Raw genomic sequence first — 24,031 nt, 5'->3', positions numbered from 1 at the left:
GCAAATCCCTATGAAATGCATTATGCATTACATTTTTCTTGGAAAAAGAATAATCCATTTTCTAAACCTTTACTGCCTGTGCTTTCTTACTTATATCTGAATTCTAAACGTATGGCAGATGTAGATAGAGAGCCATTGATTCACTGGCAGCCTGGGAAGGTAGCTTCTCTGTACCTCTGTGTCAGAACATCTCTAGTGATAAGAGCTTTGAAACTTTTGTGGCACTATTTTTTTTTTTTGGGGGGGGGGGGGAGGAGACTGGCCTTTGAGTTCAGCAAATTCTGCTTTCAGTAGCAGTTACATTTACAAATAACTTTTAAAGCACTGAAGAATTTTAATAAACTTGTATTGGAAAGTTGCTTAGAATTATGTTTTCTTTTATTAGACAGAAATTTATTTTTGGGGTTGACATGTCCTTTAACAAATCTGTGACTGTCCAAAATAGGGACCTCCACTCTCTTGTGTCTTTGACTCTTTACTTATTGCAACTGTATCTTGTATTTATTGTTATACTGTGTATTTATCTATTATCTTAATAACCCATGTTTGTATTAATGTATTCTACTATACATAAGTAGCGCTTTATAAATAATGATATACATATATACATACTTTGGCTTTGGGACAGTTCCACCAGATGTGTATCAAAGATCTGATTTCCAGACATCCTCTGAAACAGTGGGGATGCAAGAAAGCTGTTTTTATGTTTTGTACCATTGTGTTAATAGTGTGAATGATATCTTTCAAAAATCAGGTGGTATTTTGACTTTACATATACCCAATATACTCTGTAGGATACTATTTTGTTTTTTATCTTGTTTCCTAGAACATTTTTTCCTAGAAGGGAGGTTTACCCAAAGAGATTCTGTCATGATTTTTATTGTGTATTTTTTTATTTCTAAATTACACTGTTTACATATTGCAAATAATTCACTATACCATTTAAGATTTTATTCTTAAACCAACAAATGTATTTTTTAGTTGTAATATTGGTGTGTAGGCAGCCATCTCAGTGCATTGTGCCTGAGTTGGGATCAAGTACATGGTACTGTTTTATTATTAGAGTTATTTGTTTTAATGGAGTCTATGGGAGATGGCCTTTCGGTAATTCGGAACTTTCTGGGAAGCAGGACCAAATTCTACTTATCCATGAAATTAAATATTTGGAGCATGATTCAAGCGATTTCTTGAAGTGGAATAATGTTATCTGCAAAGTGTTTACTTTAAGATGGACAGGGCCCAATTTCTCATTGCGACACTCCAAGGCCACCCCCATTACTCACCCCCTCTATCCTGCTCATGCGCTTCCATTTAACTTGTGTACGGAGCACTTAGGGAGAGGACATGCTGAAGTTTTTTGCGCGTCGATCCCCATTGCTCTGTATGACCAAATTTTCAGTGCGGCTTGGGCGGCATGCTGCCCCTAAATCCGCCCCAGGCCTTTGTGGCCTTGCCACAAATTTATCTAAACCAAAATATTAAGTTTTTGAGTTTTTACTGGTATGTCAGTGTTAGTGATGCCTGAGAAGTGATGGCATTTAGTTAAGACAGTTGAACAAATTTGGTAGCCTAGTTCAATGGCTGTTTAGTGTTAGCTGCAAGTCATCAGTGTATAGGCTTATGTTGTACTCTCTCTGCAATTTGATAACCTTTGATTTTAGTATCTGATCTTAGGGCTTAAACTAAAAGCTCAATATCCAATAAAAACAACAATGGGGAAAGGCCCATTCTTGCCTTGTTTCATTACTTATGTGAAGCTTCTGGATTCTGGCCTCAGACTTTGATCCTCACCATAGAAGAGGCATACTGGTTAAAGTTGTCTGTATATACGTGCTAGTCAAATCCAAACCTCTCCAATACCTGATGTAAATTGGGCCACTTAAGTGAATCAGTTACCTTAGTAATATCTACATTTAGCAGCATACCAGTTTATGTAAAGTTTCTGCATCTTGTATTATAATAACCAACCTCAGTTATTATCTATTGTTTGCTAGCCGGGTATAACCCTGGTTTAATGCGGGTGGATCATGGAGGGAAGGATTTGAACTAGGTGGGAAGCTAAAATTAAAACGAAAATCAGCATTAATGACTGATATTGGGCCTTAGTGCTTTATGGACTAAATGATAGTGGTCACTTCATTTTGAGAGATGGAGGAATGTATGGACTGAAGTTGTTTCTGGAAAAGCTTAGGTAAGGGAAGACCAGATAGGAAGTGCTTCCCTTGGTCTCACTAATTTCCTTTTAAAAAAATTCTGTACCGGTTCTGAAATTACTCTTCAGTACTCCTCAGTCAGCAATATATGTGTCTTTTGACAGGTCAGGTACATTGGTGTGTGATGCCTTTGCCTAGACAGTGTATTACAGCTAACTAGACAGTGTATATCTAGACAAGGGGTCTCCAAACTTTCTTACTTGTGAACCATACAGTGTAGTCAAAAGGCTTGGAGAGCAACAATAGCTTCATAAAAGTTCATGGAGGTGCCAAATAAGGGCTCAGGTTGGCTATTAGGTAGCCCCTATGCACACAATCAGCTTACAGGAGGCTTTATTTGGTATTAAATCTTGTTTTTATTCACCCAAAACTTGCCACCAAGTCAGGAATTCAAAAATAACTACCTGGTTTGGGGGCACTGAGAGCAACATCCAAGGGGTTAGGGAGCAACATGTTGCTCATGAGCCACTGGTTGGGGATCAATGATCTAGATAGTGTATACAGCTAACTAGACAGTGTATATCTAGACAGCTAACTAGGGTAATAGTAATGTGTAACAGTACAGAATTTTAAATGGATTATATATAGATAGTTTCTAATTTCTATTCATATGAAATTTTCATCTTCCCCACAGTTTCCCTTCACCAAAGGTGCCACTCTAGCCTTTCTATTTTGTGTGTCCCTTTTATAATTTCATTTTAAAGAAAGCATTATCATTTTCAGTGTAGCTGTACCAAATGACTTCACTGTTCTTTTGCAGTTTTTGCATCCCAGCCAGGAGTGCGTTATTACCAGTTACAACAGTTTTCAGGAACAGAAAATCAAAACCAGGTTCCTGGAAAGTAGGGACAGCTGGCAGCTATCCTTGAGGTAGAGGCACCTTGATAATCTGAGTGCTTGTTGTATGCACTGAACTTTCCTTCTCTGTCTTTAGCAGAAAGCCTATTAAGCATCCACTTTCACCAAAATCTGCTCTCTTCGTGCATGCACACAAGTCAACGCCGTGTCTGCCAGTGCACTTACACCAGGAAGCGAATAGGAGTGGCTTGGCTTTTTCTCCGCCTGCATATAACAGATATTGAATAAATAAATTGCAGCATAATTCTGCAAGTACCTTTTTCTATATACTTCTATTTTGTTAATTTAAGGCATCATGGGACAAAGATAATGGGACCGGGACAGGTCGGGATTTTCTGGAACCTGTAACTTTACACAAAATTGCACCATTTAGTGAGGGCCCTGCTTAGATCATAAAAGACTTACTTATATATAAAAGATTTGCTGCATCAGTAATTTAACCATATTTCAGACAACAAAACAGTAATAGGGGAGCTAGCACCCTGGTTGCTGTCTATAAATGTGTATCTTTGTTCTTTTGATGAAAGCTCCTTCAGCAATATGGCAGTCCAAGCCCTTTTGTGTAAATACAAGTTTTCTATGCAGTAAAGTACGTGACTGAAGCTGTCCTATAAACCATGGTTTTGGAAAATAGAGACTATAAAATTGTGTTTTTTCTGCTTTCACATTCTGTTCAATTCTTCAACAAAACTGATTTTGCCAGATTATAAAGCACTATACAAATGATTTCTCCATAAGTACTTCTCTTCTGCATGAAATGACTGTTTGTGCATCATACTGGAAATTGCTGGCTCTTTGTAAAGTAAATGCTAATAAAATACTTTCCATTTTGCAGAATAGCTTACTGTATTCTTTTGCAGAGAGCACTAATACAACAATAGAATGTCTGTGTCTTTTCATAGCGTGGTATTATTGGATGCCGAGCCAATGCTCCATCATGATCCCTCTCCCATATAATATCACCAGGCTGCATTTTTCTGTTTTCAAGTTCAAATCACATGGTGATATGAAAAATAGATGCTTAGATTAGTCACAAAATAGGACTGAGATGTATTCATTCCTGTTTCATTTGCTGTTATTCGCTTTCTGATAGACTGACAAATATCAGGACTGAAGGCATTAGCAGACCAACAGGACTGTCTTTTCACCTGACCATTTTAACTGCCCTGCCATCTGTCTCTTGCAGATAATCTTGGTCACAGAAAACAAACATATCTGTTTGTTCAAGGACCCAGTCAACAACTAAAAGACAGATCAACTGTGAGGGTTATTGTTGTTCTATGTTTTTATGGCTTTCTTTCAGGCCCTCTTCTTACCAAATTCCATTCTAAAGTTCAAACTATTGCTTGGGTAATTCATCTTATAGCTGCTGAAATTCCAAACCTGAGAGCTGTAGAACAAAAAAATTGAAAAGAAAAACACAAAAATTAGAAAATGAAGATGTATTGCAAATTTTCGTAGAATGTTATTGTCTATGCCAGTGCTGCCCAATTTATTACATGTAGTGGGTCACTTATTTCTCATATAATGTGTTTGAGGGCTGGGCTGAATTAAATTGAGGATTTCATACATTTGTCTGTGGTGCCTTTATGGGGGCCATAAAAATCCTTTGGAGGGCCACCGGCCTCCAACTGGACAGCCCTTCTCTATGCAATGCTAAAAGTTAATTTATAGAAGCTTAACAATAGGATATTAGGAAGACAGTTGGGAGGGGCTGTTGCATAGAAAAGGTGCATAAAAGGAAAACAATTTTGAACACAAAACTGCAAGCTTTTTGTGAAGGTATGGAAAGTATTAGATAAATTGATAGTCTTTTGCAGAAATATATTTTAGCTGCAATTTCCCTTTAATGTGAATCCTTCTCAGCATTTTTCAGGCAAATGTAAACACTTTGGCTTTTGCTTTACTTTGGCATGGTACTTGGAAAAAAGGGCTGGACGGGGTTTAGAGCATTATAGCATGGGTTGTACAGTATAGTAATTAGCCTGAAAAGGGCACAGAAAAATGCTTGCATGATCACTTTTGTTGATTGTTGGCTTTTTCATCATGAAAAAATGTTTTTCTTCTTTGTTATTAAAATGTACAGAGAAATGTAGACATAACGAGGATTAATTGTTGATTCAATTTCAAGGCAAATAGCATTTCATCAGTGAATTCTTTTGCAGCTATCAAAGAATTCTTGTATTTGACTGTGTGCCAGATCCACTTCATCGCAGGATTGTTGCCCGCAAGTACTCTTGTGGTAATGCTTTGTGGGAACCAGACCTGCTGAGCAAGTCATGATTCTTTATATACATTTTTATATAAGTATATAACCTTTGTCATGTAAGGAATTGACAAATTCACTATTGTAATGCAATGTAAAGTTTTATGCTGTGGGAAAGTTTTATATTTTGCTCTGGGCTAGTGCAGGTGTAGACAAGCTATGACTCTTGAGCTGTTACTGGTTAGTGAGGGAGAAATCTGCTGAATAAGAATAAAGGAGACTAAATGGATGCATCCCATGTTGCTTTAGCAGTCTGTTTCCCAATTTTCAGATGTACATTAGCTTACTATGTAAGCTATCTGGCTTTAAAATACAGGTATGGGATCCAGAAACCTTTTATCTAGAAAGTTCCTTTTATGGAAAGGCAAACTTCCATAGGGTCCATTTTAATCAAATAATTCACATTTTTAAAAATGATTTCCCTTTTCTCTGTAATAATAACAAAACCTTGTATTTGATCCTAACTAAGATATTATCAATCCTTACTATTAAGGTATTAAGGTATGGAAACCCTTATCTGGAAACTCCAAGTCCCAAACATTCTGGATAACAGGTCCTATACTTGTATTTTTAAATTGTATATTTGCTTTGACTGATCTGGAGTTTAACCAGTTAACCACATCTTATGGGCTTTGCCCATATACAAGGCACTTTAAAACAAGCTGCAAAGCAAGCTCAAGATATGTTATTTCTGACTGAAAATATTTCTAAATGGTGGAACTTATCAGAATAGACTTATAGGACCCAAGAATAGTTATATATATATATATATATATAGAGGTAAACATATCACAAAGCAGCTTCTGTAAGTAATTGCTCAAAACTTCCACTGGAAAATAGCCTTAGACCAGTCGAGCTCCCCTTCGAAACATTTGGCCAGAAAATGGCCTTAAGATGGAGTTCCACTAGGGAATTCAAACAAAACATGTGGGAACTACTGCTGTAGACTATTGGATATATTTATAAAATGTAAAAAAGGAGCAATTTTTCACAGTTCAGTGAACAGGTGGTAAAGTACTAAAACTGAAATCCTATTGTTTTGCTTGAAAGAGCAGTTTATCAATAACATATCTGCCCTTGTTGAGCCTGCAGTCTTAATGCAAAAGACCTGCTACGAGGAAACAGTACACTACCATTAGTGCTGCTCATATTTGTCTATACACATTGGAAATCATTATGAATTTTGGTACAAAACTTTTGTTTGCCCATTTTTCCATTTAGCAGACATGAAAACGTACTGAATCCCATTAAATCCTTCTGCAGCTTTAGGTTTAGACTAGCTGAGATGGCTTGTGTAGCCTTACAGTACTTACAGTATAGTGCCTAGAGTACAGATGAGAATGATGTTGTGGTCAAGGTTGCAATAAAATGAATCTGCTTTTTATGTACTTGGTTTCCAGGCCACTTCTTCATTTTATTGCAGCTAGCAGAGGACAGTGTTCATAGCATATTTAACATGAATTTAAAAATAAAGCATGGAAAGTAATAATTGCTTTCTTTAGGAGTGGTGAGAGGTTCCCCAGCTGTGGGAATAAAAGAGCCCTTGCCATGGTGAGCTCAAGCCATGGCCAGAACTTCTAGATGTTATTGGGTTACTGCAGCAGTAACTGGCAGATGCCATTAAATATGAATAACGTATTTGCTGGATTGTGCTGCTAGGGATTTCGAGCATACATAAACCATATTTACCTAAAAATCTTAAAATGATATCATCATTTAGTCTATAGAATCCCTGATATTTTAAAGATCCTGTTCACATAAAACAAATCCCAGACATTACATAATTTTATGGGGTATGCTATGCCTGCCTCAACAATAATTCTTGAATTTCTTTAGTGATTCCCAGTTAAATAAGAGACAGAAATTCAAAAGGAGAATGAAAGGTAAAATCACCGAGGGGTTGTGGGGGGTTGACAGTTTGTAAGGCAACCCCACTGACTAAAGATGCTGATTTCTTACAGCTTGCTTCTAACTGGTCAAAGGTCCTTTTCTGCAGAGTGTTCTGCCATTTTGTTCCCTGTTCCCAAACATCCCTTGGGATGATGCATATGCAGTATAGAGCTTCTATGGAGATTTCTGTACTTTGCATGTGCCCAATCAGCACAAGGGACTTAAGGTTGCTGGCAAGCCAGCAGCGCAATGTTCAGGAAAGGACCGGGGCCAGTTTGTTTTTAAAGGCCAATCTGGCCCTGGGTAATGGTACCTGGGTAACAGGTACCTATCAGTACCTTAACCTCTTATTTTTATTTCAAATGTTAGAATTTCTGTCTCTTTTTATGGGGTATGGCATGGGAAAATAATATCAAGCAGGACTTATGCTGGGAAATATGTTGCACTAAGCCAAAACTTTTAATGCCAGTATGACCGTGATAAATGATTCTTAGATCAGTTCTGAATGCCTTCAGTATTTATACAAAGTATAACAGGGTCAGTAAGTGCAAAAGAGAAAAGATTATTCAGAGTGTTGCTGACATAAGAAATGAATAGAAAGCAGCATATATCTTAGATGGAAACAAATGTTGTTTTAGCAAGCCTAGGCGTGTAATGGGAAATGTGCTTGGGTAATGACCTTATATACACAAAAGAACAAAGGGGGGAACATTCACAAGTTTCCTCAGCTTCTCCATTGTATTGACAGTCTACATTGGAAACATAAGCCATAGTTCAGCACAACTACATTCAGAGTGAGATACAAGGGCTCATTTACTATCATTAGTGCTAAACTGAACACGTAGCACTGCAGTATATCAGCTGCAGAGACAACCTCTCAGGTCAGACTGAAATGTGGGGTGGGGGTGTCTCTTCATTCTCTCACAGGAAGTGGTCACAGCACTAATTAACAGGCTGAACTCTGAAGGAACAGGGAAACCACTCCCACTCCCTGTGTTTCTTCTTATGCTGCTGCCCTGGAGCCAAACGATCAAATTATAACGACGGGTATAGGCAAAGTCGGTTTGGGGACCGCATCAATGAGCTAAGGGACCAATATCAGCAGCTAGAATCGGCCCGTGTATGGGGACCTTAAGACTGTACATCTTCATGGGGACTAGTGTACAATGGAGCTGTAGGTATATACATACCTCTAACTGTACATCTTTTTTATGGACAGTCCTGGAGTGGGGCTTACAAAATATGTCCAGAAAAAAACACAACTCTGTGGGTTATACATAGGAATCCATATAGAAAAAAGCGCAAGAGTCATAAGCAGAGTGGGAGTTAAAAAACACTGAAACAAATGAAGTTCCTTAGCTATAGGGCTCTGGCACACGGGGAGATTAGTCGCCCGCGGCAAAACTCCCTGTTCGCGGGCGACTAATCTCCCCGAGTTGCCTACCCCTGCCATCCCACTGGCGAACATGTAAGTCGCCGGCGGGATGGCAGACGCGGCGGGGCGATTTCAGGAAATCGGCGAAAAAGACTTGCGAGTCTTTTTCGGCGATTTGCGCATTACACAAGGGGAGATAAGAAACGTTCTGTATTGTAAAAAGTAAATTAGACAAAAGAGAAATAAACAAGGGATACTTAAGTGTCAGCATTTAGTGAGTCCCATAACCATACATATACGATTATCAGATAATGATCCAAATGAAAATATGTGTTCTCATTCTCCCCAGTCTCTTAATGTGATAATGTTATCATTATTCTAATGTTATATTTCAGTGCATAATTGATAATGAGCTCTAACCCTTGTCTGTACTGTGTAGCTTTTCTGCTTGATAGAGAGCCCAAATTGATGAAATATATCTAGCAGAGTGTGCAGATCTTTAGGCCAATAATAGGAATTGTATGTGGCCGGGCAGACTTTAAATCACAAGCAGACGTTAGTCTTTGCGTGTTTACATAATATGCGCAAGCTAAATAAGTACATCCTGTATTCCAGTGGAAAATATCAATGTATTTTGTTTTATCCACAGAACATAGGGAATGTTTTCCTTATCTGTTGCATTTCTGTTTTGGTGTGGTGACATTAAACATGGTTTTAATTAAATAAATGTAAACGTATTCCTATTGTTGTACAAATAGTTCTACTAAAAGGAGCTCTTTGATATATTTTGGAGCATTGCTTTTACATTTCCATATGATGTTAATGGGACCCATTTGCCATAATATGTCAGTGCCAATCCACAGAGAGCTTTATACAGTAACATGTCAACGTTTTCTTTGATCCAGTAACCCATAGCAACAAGCAGCTAGCTTTACTTGTCTAGACCAGCTAAAAATGAAAAAATTAAAGCAACTGTGTGATGGAAATAATCCCCTATATCGCAAAATACCATGCCTTCCAAATACAGGTACCTGCATACAAAGTGAGGAATAGCTCTTTAAAGGACATGTAAACCCTACATTTTCCTACCATGTAATATAAATTGGAACATCACCCCCACCCAAACCACACAATTTGTACTGCATATATTCCCTCTGTTCCAACACCATCATATTTTACTAAAACATATAGTGCTAACTTTGATAAAAAAAGTCCTGCTTAGATTGTGCCCTGTAACAGTTAAGCTGAGGTTAGGACAGGAGGTTAGTTGAAAAAACATGTTTCTCCAGCAGGGCGCACAGCTAGAGCAGAGTTTATGTGGAAACCAGCAGTGCAATTAGTTCAAGCTAGAAAGCCCTATTTGGCAGAAATCTTTACCATACCTGAATAAACAGCCCTAGAAGCTCTCTGTTTGTTTAAGATAGAAGCAGCCATTTTAGACTGGTCTAATTCACTTCCAGGCAGCAGTTTCCAGGCAAGGAACAGCACTCAGCTCAGATTTTCTGAGAGAAGGAAGTCTGACACAGAAGATCATGTATATAAAATAGAAGGAAAGAAATGTGGTGTTTCTTTTCACTGAGGACTCAGAGCAGCAGTTTGTATTTATATAGATCTTTCTGATACAACTTACTTAGTTTTTACCTTTCCTTCTCTGCTTGAAAGATTTCAAAGAGGCTGTTCCAGTGAACATGTCCTTTAATCTACATTACCGAAGGGCAATAAGTTGCAACATGCAGTGATGTGCGACATGCACTTCCAACAGAAAAGGTGCAACATGGCACTTTACATAAGGTTTTTGCACTTTGTCCAAATTTTAATAAACAAGCTGTTAGATGTGCTGTTTTTATCAATACATCACCCAAACATAGACTTTATAACAGTTTGTGTTCATAGGCATAAATTCAGGTTTGCGGACAGAAAAGTTGTACTATAAACTCAGTTGTTAGCACTTTTAGACTTCCAAAAGAAAAACAAACTTTTCTTTAAATTACGTTATGCAGAGTGTATATAGAATAAATCATGTAGACACATTGCTTGGTATTCCTTTGTGTAATGGCAATCTTCTCCTGAGATACATTGCAGTTATTTGCTGATGATTTTGGCAATTCATTGGTTATGTTCTTCGTGTACTTTTCACCTGTAGCATTTGTTCAGCCTTTTAACATTAATTACTGTGATTTTTCCATCTGCATATCAAAATGTTGGCAAGATCATTCATAATATTAATCATGGTTTACAGTTTATCTGGATGCACGCTGCTAAAACATTAGTCTAAATGGAAAAACATTGTCCTGTCATATTTTTAATATTGCTAAGGGAAGGGTTTTATATTTCCATAAATCGTTTTTGTTATTTAATGCAAACTGTTGTCAGGGAGAAGAAAAGGTCAGCTAGGATGGGGTAGTCAAAATAATAGAAACCCTTTCCAAAAAAGAAGTAGCTATGGCACAATAAAAAGGTTTTTTGTGGGGTGCTGCATTTATGTGCAGGTACAGTGCTAGATAAAAACAGTTCCAGTTTTTCTTATTATAAATATTATTAAAGGATTGTTCTTTATTTCCATCCAGTTGTAACTAGCCTCATATCATCTTTAAAAATTAGTACAGAATTTATAACCATTCTTTTTACCACACCAAAAGCAGTGGTCCCCAAACTGTGTTGCTGTGCACTTTGGAGCCCACAAGGCCTGTTGGGAAATATTTGAAGTTCAGTTAGAATGAGAGCTGAGACTGCAAATATTTGCAGTTGCAGTCCCTGATGGTTTGTCACCCATTGTAGCTGATTTTTAACACAGGAGACATTTGTTGTAATACTTAGACTGACTTATCTGGCTATACTGTTATGTTGTAGGTATATACAGATAAGCATTAAGGTCAAGTCCATCTGTCAAAATTGACAGCATGTCGGCTGCCCACTAATTTGTCTACAACGGGTAGAAGAAACCTTAAAGGACAGGTAAAGCCTACATTTGCCTACAATGTACAGTATATCAGTTGGGCACCCACTCAAATGGCATCATTTGTACTGCATATATCCCCTCCACTTGCCAGCACCGTCACATTTTCCTAACGCAAATAGCAGCTTTCACCTGGTGACCATTTTACCTCTGATACATAATCAGTTACATTTATATCTGCAAGCAACATACATACACAGACCCTTATTCAGCATACATCCCATCAAGAATACAGGCTCACACAGGCAGAACTGTCTGTGCGACAAACATGTTTTTGTTGCGTAAATTGTCGCAAAATACAAAAAAGTTGCGTAAATTAACGAAAGAGTTGCAAAAATACACACAGTCCAATACTGTTTGCCCACATGCAGAAATGTGAGATAATGTATAGTTTGGCCGTCCGTGAAAATGACCAGAAAGCATTTAGGCCTTTAGGTTCGCAGAGTAGGCCTTCATTATTTGAGGGTTGTAGCAAATGATGTTAGATTAGACTGTTGATGGGATGGAATTGGTTTTGAAGTGGCATATTCTAGGGCAGTTTAGGGCAGAGAATTTTCTATGAAAATCAATGGTAGAGTGCAGGAGCCAGATAACAGAAAAGTATCCAGTATTATCTATAACACAAGAAATACTGCAGGCTAGCAAATGTTTTTAGAACACTTGGACACGTAAGCAAATACATTCATGTTATGATTAACATGGTTTATATTAGGAATGTATTTTAATTGCAGCCATTCCTGGACTGAGAAATGCAGAGTTAGCAAATCCTTCACCAAATTCATCATCCCAAGGGCAGCATTTTTGTCTGATAAGTAATACTGACTCTATCAAATTGTCATTGTTAATAATTTTTGTTGGCAAACAGATATTTCTGAAGTTGTTATACCTTGAACTTGCTTATTGGGGGACTATTCTAATTACACAGGCAATGCTCCACTTTAATGTGAAACACCCAAAACTAAAAAAGTTTGGCTAAAGTATAATGACTTCAGTAAAACATTGTCTGTTTTATTAACTCTAAACAAGCTGTGTCCCTTGATAGGGCACATCATCATCCTGAGAATGGATCACTTGAGTAGAAGCTAACCCAGCAGTTTATATGGGACTGCAGAATGCAGCCAATAAGCACCCTGAAACAGCCATTATAGCTCAGAATGATACACTGGAATGTCATGTCAATGGTTGGCTGTATTGAGATATTTAAACATATATATTGAGCTATGAATATATCTAGGGAAATCTACATGGAAGATTTGTAACTGGCTTACAGGTGAGTGCAGATGGGGGCCATAGTAAACGTTTTCCCACTATGCAAACAAATCTTTTCAGAAGTGGTGGAGATTTCTCTGTTTATTTACAGCAGAGCTCTAAAATGATTAGAAATATAGAATGTCCTGGCTCTGTGTGCAATAGCTAGAGGGGGTTCCTCGGCACAGGTATAGGATTTATTATGTGGAATGCTTGGGATTTGGGGGCTTTCTGGATAAGAGTTCTTTCCATAGTTTGGATCACAAGACCTTGAGTCTGCTAAAAAAAAACATTTCATTAAAAACCCCAATAGGATTGTTTTGCCACCAGTATGGAATAATGCAGCTTAATTAGGATGAAGGTACTGCTTTATTATTAGAAAAAAAAAAGGAAATCATGGATAACTGGTTTCCAGATAAGGGATCCCACGCCTGTATATAAAAAATGTGTGTAATGTAAGGTAACCAGAGCCTTATGGAGCCCCACCTTGCACTGCCTGTATTCTCCTTAGGGCCCAGCACACCTTGGTATAACTGCTGCTTCACTGAGGGCCTGCCAGTGGGCCCCATGGAGGGTAAACCCTGATTCAGTCGCACCCGCTGCCCCTACTGTTAGTTCTGGCTTTGTTGCTGCATGTGGTTGTGTAGAATTTATTGACATACAAGAAGAGGCACCTAAAATGAACTTTCTCTCTGCCATTTGATGCCGTTTGGTTGCCAGTTAAAGTTTAATTGTAGGCCCTTTGAATTCCTCTGATTTGTGTGGCAATTTAATGGCTCTGGTATTGTTATGGTTCTAGTCATTACTTGTACTAGAATTTATAAACAGTAGCAATTTTCTCTTCTTAGGGTGGAAGTTTATAAAAATAATTTTATATTTCCTGTGAGAAGATTTTAGTTTGGAAGCTGTTTTTCATGCAGTGGTACCTTTTCCTGCCAACTACAAATCACTTAAAATATATTGTTATTGTTTGTAAAGCCCCAATAAAATCCTTTGCCATATTCCTCAGTCAGACTTTACCCCATTACAATTTTCAGCTACAGCAGAATGAAGTAGTCATAACAATGTCTTTTAACTGTATATCTCTATCAGTTATCTAAATATCTATATACAAAGACAAGGAGTTGTCTGCGCTTACCTATCATTAATATATTAAGGACATTAAGTCATGCACTAAGTTGCTAAAATTGCCCTTCTATCTACATTTAAAGAAGCCATGGATTGCTTATCTATATATTCAAGCTGGGAAACAATGTCAAACTTACCCCAGGTCTGGCCAAGAGACAGAAAGATTGGGTTTTTAGTAGGGTTGGCAATTTTTTCTGTGACTAATACTGACCTTTGGGTTAAGGGGGCAGGGCTATGATGTAAAGGTCATGGAACTGGGCAGGATGGGTGGATGGGGCTGGTAAATGGGCAGACTCGGTAGTGTTATAGGTGAAACAGGTGTGGGCCCATAAATGTGATAAGCAGCAGAGAAGGTCTAGGGATGTAAAGGCCATTACAAATTTACCAGCAAGTACATTGCCAGCTAGTAATTTACCTGTTAGGCCGGTCAAATACTGGCCAGGTTGCAACCCTATGTGATTTATTTGCAGGTCACGCAACCCTTAAATACTTAACTTTGATAGATATGGTTTGCCAGCCAGGAGCTACTTCACATACTATTGCAGATTGATTGGTCTCTGAGCTGCAGGGGAATCCCCACTTACAGTGGCTTGCAAAAGTATTTGGCCCCCTTGAACTTTTCCACATTTTGTCACATTACAGCCACAAACATGAATCAATTTTATTGAAATTCCACGTGAAAGACCAATACAAAGTGGTGTACACGTGAGAAGTGGAACGAAAATCATACATGATTCCAAACATTTTTTACAAATGAATAACTGCAAAGTGGGGTGTGCGTAATTATTCAGCCCCCTTTGGTCTGAGTGCAGTCAGTTGCCCATAGACATTGCCTGATGAGTGCTAATGACTAAATAGAGTGCACCTGTGTGTAATCTAATGTCAGTACAAATACAGCTGCTCTGTGACGGCCTCAGAGGTTGTCTAAGAGAATATTGGGAGCAACAACACTATGAAGTCCAAAGAACACCCCAGACAGGTCAGGGATAAAGTTATTGAGAAATTTAAAGCAGGCTTAGGCTACAAAAAGATTTCCAAAGCCTTGAACAACCCATGGAGCACTGTTCAAGCGATCATTCAGAAATGGAAGGAGTATGGCACAACTGTAAACCTACCAAGACAAGGCAGTCCACCTAAACTCACAGGCCGAACAAGGAGAGTGCTGATCAGAAATGCAGCCAAGAGGCCCATGGTGACTCTGGGGGAGCTGCAGAGATCTACAGCTCAGGTGGGGGAATCTGTCCATAGGACAACTATTAGTCGTGCACTGAACAAAGTTGGCCTTTATGGAAGAGTGGCAAGAAGAAAGCAATTGTTAACAGAAAACCATAAGAAGTCCCGTTTGCAGTTTGCCACAAGCCATGTGGGGGACACAGCAAACATGTGGAAGAAGGTGCTCTGGTCAGATGAGACCAAAGTGGAACTTTTTGGCCAAAATGCAAAACGCTATGTGTGGGGAAAACTAACACTGCACATCACTCTGAACACACCATCCCCACTGTCAAATATGGTGGTGGCAGCATCATGCTCTGGGGGTGCTTCTCTTCAGCAGGGACAGGGAAGCTGGTCAGAGTTGATGGGAAGATGGATGGAGCCAAATACAGGGCAATCTTGGAAGAAAACCCCTTGAGTCTGCAAAAGACTTGAGACTGGGGCGGAGGTTCACCTTCCAGCAGGACAACGACCCTAAACATAAAGCCAGGGCAACAATGGAATGGTTTAAAACAAAACATATCCATGTGTTAGAATGGCTCAGTCAAAGTCCAGATCTAAACGCAATTGAGAATCTGTGGCAAGATCTGAAAACTGCTGTTCACAAACGCTGTCCATCTAATCTGACTGAGCTGGAGCTGTTTTGCAAAGAAGAATGGGCAAGGATTTCAGTCTCTAGATGTGCAAAGCTGGTAGAGACATACCCTAAAAGCCTGCCAGCTGTAATTGCAGCAAAAGGTGGTTCTACAGAGTATTGACTCAGGGGGCTGAATAATTATGCACACCCCACTTTGCAGTTATTTATTTGTAAAAATTGTTTGGAATCATGTATGATTTTCGTTCCACTTCTCACGTGTACACCACTTTGTATTGGTCTTTCACGTGGAATTCCAATAAAATTGATTCATGTTTGTGGCTGTAATGTGACAAAATGTGGAAAAGTTCAAGGGGGCCGAATACTTTTGCAAGCCACTGTATGTAGCAGTTTCTTCAGAGCTCTGAGATGAACTCGCTTTGGCTTTCTGTGCCCTGAGAAGAGCAGGTTTTGTACTTCAGAGCCCTGACAAGGATCCCTTTCCTTCTGCACCCTAAACAGAGTGAGCTTTCCTGCTCCCCACTGACTTCCCACACACAGTAATATGTGGGCTCTCACAGCAGCTTTCCCTCATATTGCTGCTTCTCTCTCTCCCAGCATTTCCTGTGCAGGCCTTCCTTCCTGTCAGCTCACAGCTCTGTGGGGCTCCTCCCCTTCTCCCTGCACAGAATCAGCACAGAGGATATGACAGCTATTCACAGGCTCTCTGTGTAGAAATAAAGGCACGCCTCTAAGTTATTGCCTACTCTTCTCCTTTGGCCATAGTCTAAGGGATTAGTGGTGACATTATTGGGCACATATTTTAATTTGTATATGACTGCCACTACTGTGAAAACTTTCTTTAATCTTGCACTTCCCCATTCATCTCTAAAAAGATTTATATATTGCCTTACTTCATAGTCTCCACTCAGCTACAAGTACAAATATGGCATGGATCTCTTATCCAGAAAACTGATATCCCGCTCCATATTATGAAAAGGCCATATTCCTGCAAAGTCCTTTTTAAGCAAAAGTTTCTCTAGCTTTTTCATTGACTGTTGAAGAGATTGTGTATACCTATATCAGCTTAGCCGTTACACTGTACTAAGCCCCTTTATGTAGAATTTTCAGAGTATAGTGGACCTTTAAATTTTTGTGTTTCTCAAGGCATAATATTTATTTAAATTTCTGCTGACTTTCCTTTCTCTGCTTGTTTATACAAACATCCAGTATCACTAACATGCCAGTAATCTTACAGAAGTATTAAAAAAGAGTTTAGACTCTTTTTTTCAAAATAAACTATATCCTAAATCAAAGAAAACCTTGATTAATCATTAAGTTCATCATCAGAGATAGGTCAACTTAGTCATTTCCCTTTGATTTATACCACAAATTGCTACCAGCATTTGCTGACTAAAGCAGTCTTAATTTGGCCTTAAAGGAATTAAAGGGAGAATGTATCTTGTTTACAATGTAAGCTGTGATTTGACATTATTTTTGTGTAAATGTTTCCTAAAATAAATAGGGACACTGTAAATTCTTCACATTAAACCATGTTTGTTTTTTATTAATTTGAGCAAAAACTCCTACAATATGATCACATCCTGATTGAAATTGATATATGTATACTACGGTATGTGTATATGTACTGTATATGCCTGACAGCACTCCAGGAAAGTTATCTTTTCAGTTTGGGCATGTTTGCTTTTAAGCAATGACCATTTTAAAACATGAATGCTCTGATCCAGGAGTACTCTGGCTTTACAAATAAAGAATGGTTGTACGTTTTTCTTCCGAAAAATCAATAAAAGATTAATATTGACCTACACACTTGCAAGAAAAATGTATGAAATGCAATTCTATTAAATTCATTGTATTTGCTTGAAATAAAAGAATGTAGCATCTTCATAAAATAGTGTCAGTTTAGTTTTGTGTAGTTTAACCCAAATGTCAGCCTCTTAGCATGGCTAATTTGTATAAGATATGTATTCTTCAGAGCCAAACAGACATTTTTTACTCATATTCCGTGCCCAGCGCCGGATTTAAAATCCACGCGCCCCCTCCACGCCACCCCCTGCACGCATGCGCAAACAAACCTCCGTATGGCCACTAAATGTTAAAATTTAGTTGTCCGCCCTAAAATTGTGCTGCCCTAGGCCCGGGCCTTTGTGGCCTAGCCACAAATCCGGGCCTGTCCGTGCCCAGTCGATCACTCCTATTACAGGTGCACACGTGCATGTCACACACAGACTGGGGTCGGTATGGGTGTGCTTAGGGGTGTTATTTGGGCCAAATAGGTTATTAGCAAAAACCTAACATTTACTAATGGCAGTGGCAGGTCATTGTTTTCTTAGACATATTCATGGTGTCACATGTGGACTAGTTTAGTTCCCATAATGTCAGAGGCTGAAGCATTGGCTTGGACTACAATGTTTAATGGCATATAATAGAAGGGGAGCCCATATCTTTAGAAGGGGGGTTAGAGAACAATAAACTCTGCCTTTTATGCACAATAGTGAGCATTTTATTTTCATGTGTAAGAGCTGCACCAAGACACCTTGCTGGGACCAGTATATCCTGGTGCTTATTCATGTAAGTGCTAACTTTGAGAGAAAAGAGTAAGTTAGTACAAATGAATGTGATAGGGACCTTCACCTGTAAGCTTCACTGGGCCAGGGACTGATGTAAATTATGTATAATCTCTATAAAGTGCTGTGGAATATGTTAACATATATAAATACATGACTATAATGATACAATTAAAAAATACGATATAGAATTCTTTCAATTTCTGCACATTTCTGAATTCTTAACAGAAGTTCTACAAGTCCCCACTAGATGTCACTATATTTAGCTTTTATTTGGCTGTATTAGAAAGAGATTATTATAGTCTTAAGTAATTCTTTTTAATGTGGTCTCATGGTTTCTGTATAGTTCTGCCAAAGATGCAATATGTTTTTTAATTCTGGCACTGATCTATACATTTAACAAGAAGCTTTTTATCCATATATTTTTATGTACACAGACCTTGTTATTTCCAAGGCTACAGTTTATAGGAACAAGCCAGATCTGGCAGACAGCGACTGTTTTTTAAGGAAATAGTAATGTTTAAATACAGTAATGTTTAAAAGTTTTATCTATATATGTATGTGAATATTGTCATTACATTGTTACAGCTAAATCATATCATGTCATCCAAAAGTCTCGGGAGCTGACGTTTTGCTTTTGCACAACTGGTTGATTCTTTCATTATGATTATTTGCTGCAGTTTTTCATAATGGATATTAATTATATGGCAGTGGCACCCTGTAACATCATAGTGGGCTTTGAGTATTTCTTCATAAAGGAAAATGGGCGCCTTGTATCCAAAAAATCACATGCATACAAGCATACCTCACAACATTTGAAAAATGAAAAGAGGGACAAAAAGATTTTTTGACCACGTCCACTTGTGTGGCCATGCCCCAATTACCACACCCCTTTTTTCCCAAAAAATACTCCTTTTATATAGTTGAAATGGTGGGATCAGACACAAAATGTGCTATCCCCTTATACTGTACTACCTAAGGAAAACAATATAGCAACTCCTACATTTCAAATACAAATATAGAGAGAAGGCAGTCAGTTATAAGTGAGTTATAACTATGTACCAGTTTTGCCCCCCCATACACAGTGCCCCCAATGGCCCAATAGACAGTGCCCCCCATACACAGTACCCCCATACACAGTGCCCCCATAGACAGTACCTCCCATACACAGTGCCCCCCATAGACAGTACCCCCCATAGAAAGTGCCCCCAATTGACCCCATAGACAGTGCCCCCAATTGCCCCATAGACAGTAGCCCCCATAGAAATTACCCCCCATACACAATGTCCCCATAGACAGTACCCCCCATACACAGTGCCCCCACAGACAATACCCCCATACACAATACCCCCACACACACAGTGCCCCCAATTGCCCCCATACACAGTACTCCCCATACACAGTGCCCCCAATTGCCCCCATACACAGAACCCCCCATACACGATCCCTCATGTTTTTCTGCGGCTCCTTATGCGGCTCCTTGTGCGGCGGTGACAGGCCCTTTTATAAGGTTGCGACCCGTGCGGACGTGTGACATCAATGCGCACAGGGCGCAACCTTATAAAAGGGCCTGTCGCCGCCGCAGAAGGAGCAGGAGCGCCAGCTCCAGCCAGCGCATCCTGCTGTCCCGGATAGTTCAGTGAATGTCCCGCATTTCAGTAATCTATTACAGAAATGCGGGACATTCATTGAAATATCCGGGACAGCGGGATGCACTATAAAAACCAGGGCAGTCCCGCGGAAAGTGGGACAGTTGGGGGGTATGATACAAGTCATATAAATACAGAGAGCTGAAAATGGTAGAGTCCCAACTCTGACAATTGTGACTGCAACTTTTGTGTGATTTATTCATTGGGTGTATTTTAACATATTAGAAGCAACTACGGTGGGAGCAAACCTGTGCACAGTTACGCTGGAATTATGGGAGTAACCAGTTCATTGTGGGTAAAAACAGCAAATATTTATCATGGTTAGTGATCGTTAGTGCTCAGATATAACAATGTCTTGTCTGTGCCATATGCCATTAGGATATATAAAAGCTGCCTGTTACTGATGGTGATTTCAATTTATGTGAAGGATAGGTAGCACAGAAAGATATACAGCATTTCTCCACCACCACAAAAGTGAGCCGTTATCCTTAAAGCATGAATGAATACAATGTCAAACACAATTTAGAAAACATTAATTAATAATTAATGTGATTTGCATCGGGGAATAAGGATTTATATATGTGATAGTGATCAGCAATGAGCATTATGGCCCAATAGATCAGAAAATTTTAATAAACAGGGAATATATGGAATTAGGTTTCCACCCAGACACCTCAGTTGTCAGAAGGACTGTCTAGATTTCCAAATATGAAAACTGTACTGTGAATGATGCGGCAACATTCCCACAACAGCCATCCACCCTGGAACTGTTATATGGAACCCTATATGCGAATGCTTGTGGCATTTACATTTTTTGCAATGTATGGAGTAAGTGCTATAAAATATGTATGTACTGAATCCTGTAGTCTCAATAAAGAGATAAGTTCAATCCTGAAAGCAGTCATCATCATGTTTGTGCTAAGCACCAACATATTTGCAGAGTTGTAAAATAACTGTAGGGCTTAGGTAACAATAAATTTAGTTACTTGCAAATACATACTATAATGGAGGCAAAGGGCTGTGCTTGTTGGAGCTCATAAGGAGTTGAAGATAAGCTGGTATAATGGACAGCTGAGAAAGATAAATATGTTTGTTGTTAGGTAATTCAGTATTTTTGGTTTTCTCCTATTGTGGAAGGAATACACAGTATTATAAAGTCCAATTTTTGTTTGCTGCTTTTTGGAAATACTTGCTGAGGAAGTCCAAAATACTACTATTAAAGTTTTGGCAGCGAGCCAGATGCAGCCATCAAAAGAGCCACATCTGCCTCCCTAGCCATAGGTTCCCTACCGCTGAGCTAGGCCCTCACTTGCTGGTTTGCCTACCTCTTCCTGTTTTAATCCCTTCTGCTGGTCAGATGACTTCCTGTGTGTGCCTGTTTGACACATTCTCATTGCTCTGCCACTCCCCTCCTTTTATACCCTTTTCAACTCCTCCCTCTGGGACTTTACCAACACTCACTAACTCCCTCTAGCTCTATATTGTAATTACAACTAGAACCTTTTTACATGACCCACAGCTAAAAATTACAAGTTCAACTTTCACTGCCATGTATAATGTAGTGCTTAGGAAGGTTGTCACTAAATATCTAATATGTATAATGTTATGCTCACATTGTGATGTTCCTTACATTCACTGTGCCAACTCAGCCTTTCGCATAGATGGATAGATTGATTGGCAACATCTGCACATGAGGCATGATGAGTTCCAAAATGGCTAGCACTCACCCAGCACATGCACATATTTACAGTGGTGTGAAAAACTATTTGCCCCCTTCCTGATTTCTTATTCTTTTGCATGTTTGTCACACTTAAATGTTTCTGCTCATCAAAAACTATTAACTATTAGTCAAAGATAACATAATTGAACACAAAATGCAGTTTTTAAATGAAGGTTTACATTATTAAGGGAGAAAAAAAACTCCAAATCTACATGGCCCCGTGTGAAAAAGTGATTGCCCCCCTTGTTAAAAAATAACTTAACTGTGGTTTATCAATTTCAATTTTCAATTTCAATATCAATTTCTGTAGTCACCCCCAGGCCTGATTACTGCCACACCTGTTTCAATCAAGAAATCACTTAAATAGGAGCTACCTGACACAGAGAAGTAGACCAAAAGCACCTCAAAAGTTAGACATCATGCCAAGATCCAAAGAAATTCAGGAACAAATGAGAACAAAAGTAATTGAGATCTATCAGTCTGGTAAAGGTTATAAAGCCATTTCTAAAGCTTTGGGACTCCAGCGAACCACAGTGAGAGCCATTATCCACAAATGGCAAAAACATGGAACAGTGGTGAACCTTCCCAGGAGTGGCCGGCCGACCAAAATTACCCCAAGAGCGCAGAGACAACTCATCCGAGGGGCCACAAAAGACCCCAGGACAACATCTAAAGAACTGCAGGCCTCACTTGCCTCAATTAAGGTCAGTGTTCACGACTCCACCATAAGAAAGAGACTGGGCAAAAACGGCCTGCATGGCAGATTTCCAAGGCGCAAACCACTTTTAAGCAAAAAGAACATTATGGCTCGTCTCAATTTTGCTAAAAAACATCTCAATGATTGCCAAGACTTTTGGGAAAATACCTTGTGGACCGACGAGACAAAAGTTGAACTTTTTGGAAGGTGCGTGTCCCGTTACATCTGGCGTAAAAGTAACACAGCATTTCAGAAAAAGAACATCATACCAACAATAAAATATGGTGGCGGTAGTGTGATGGTCTGGGGTTGTTTTGCTGCTTCAGGACCTGGAAGGCTTGCTGTGATAGATGGAACCATGAATTCTACTGTCTACCAAAAAATCCTGAAGGAGAATGTCCGGCCATCTGTTCGTCAACTCAAGCTGAAGCGATCTTGGGTGCTGCAGCAGGACAATGACCCAAAACACACCAGCAAATCCACCTCTGAATGGCTGAAGAAAAACAAAATGAAGACTTTGGAGTGGCCTAGTCAAAGTCCTGACCTGAATCCTATTGAGATGTTGTGGCATGACCTTAAAAAGGCGGTTCATGCTAGAAAACCCTCAAATAAAGCTGAATTACAACAGTTCTGCAAAGATGAGTGGGCCAAAATTCCTCCAGAGCGCTGTAAAAGACTCGTTGCAAGTTATCGCAAACGCTTGATTGCAGTTATTGCTGCTAAGGGTGGCCCAACCAGTTATTAGGTTCAGGGGGCAATTACTTTTTCACACAGGGCCATGTAGGTTTGGATTTTTTTTCTCCCTAAATAATAAAAACCCTCATTTAAAAACTGCATTTTGTGTTTACTTGTGTTATCTTTGACTAATAGTTAAATGTGTTTGATGATCAGAAACATTTTGTGTGACAAACATGCAAAAGAATAAGAAATCAGGAAGGGGGCAAATAGTTTTTCACACCACTGTATATATATCTTCAAATTTTTCAAATAGGATTATATTCAATGATATCAAGCATATATCTGCACTGAAATAAGAATGGTGTTCTTATTACATTTAATAGGGGGAAAAGACTTCAGACTGCATTGAAACTATACCCGCACATAGCATTATTCCATCACTAATTGTGTTTGATTTTCCAACAGATGAACACAACTTGTGCACCTTAACTCCTTCCAAAAACGCTGTTTAGTTTCCTCTATATATATTTAGGCCCTACATTTCCCAGTATTTTTTTTGACATTAGAAATGCATGAAAGATTTATACTATTCTTTAGAAGCAGCAGTAAATTCAGTGTAATTGTTCTACAGCCCATTACTGCCTTAGTCAAATTTACACATGGTGCTGTGTTTTTTTTCTCCTGTAGGTTATATGTGAAGCTTAGAAGAATGAGCAGACCTTCCAATCCATAATGCCAAGCAGTATGTCAGGTAAAGAAAATGTTTTCTGTACTTGTATATGTTATGGCTCTTGAGAACATTTCCCCTGTAGTGTTTAGAGGCTACATATGACAATTGGAAATTTACCTCCTGTTATACCAAAATTCAGGTGTAGGCCTAAAATCAGTCCTTTGCCCAAGTCTCTGTAACCTGTTAGAAACTTGAAATCAATGTTTTCACATTTTAGAAGCTGGTGGCATTTACACTAACATCCCTTTA

At 38.9% G+C, this 24,031-nt stretch overlaps 1 protein-coding gene across 8 annotated transcripts in view; it reads left to right on the top strand.

Moving 5' to 3' along the window:
- Positions 1–24,031, top strand: part of thrb (thyroid hormone receptor, beta) — a 245,918-nt gene that overhangs the window by 165,564 nt on the left and 56,323 nt on the right. For all 8 annotated transcript variants that reach the window (XM_031903431.1, XM_018094691.2, XM_031903426.1 and 5 more), the window contains 1 exon segment: positions 23,740–23,803. In XM_031903431.1, coding sequence (XP_031759291.1) covers positions 23,785–23,803 — 19 coding nt within the window. In that variant the 5' untranslated portion in view covers positions 23,740–23,784.

Source organism: Xenopus tropicalis, chromosome 6 (genome assembly GCF_000004195.4).
Source record: "Xenopus tropicalis strain Nigerian chromosome 6, UCB_Xtro_10.0, whole genome shotgun sequence".
Taxonomy (NCBI): Eukaryota; Metazoa; Chordata; class Amphibia; order Anura; family Pipidae; genus Xenopus; species Xenopus tropicalis.
Note: the sequence above shows the minus strand (reverse complement) of the source record. Positions and strands in the feature narration are given on the sequence as shown.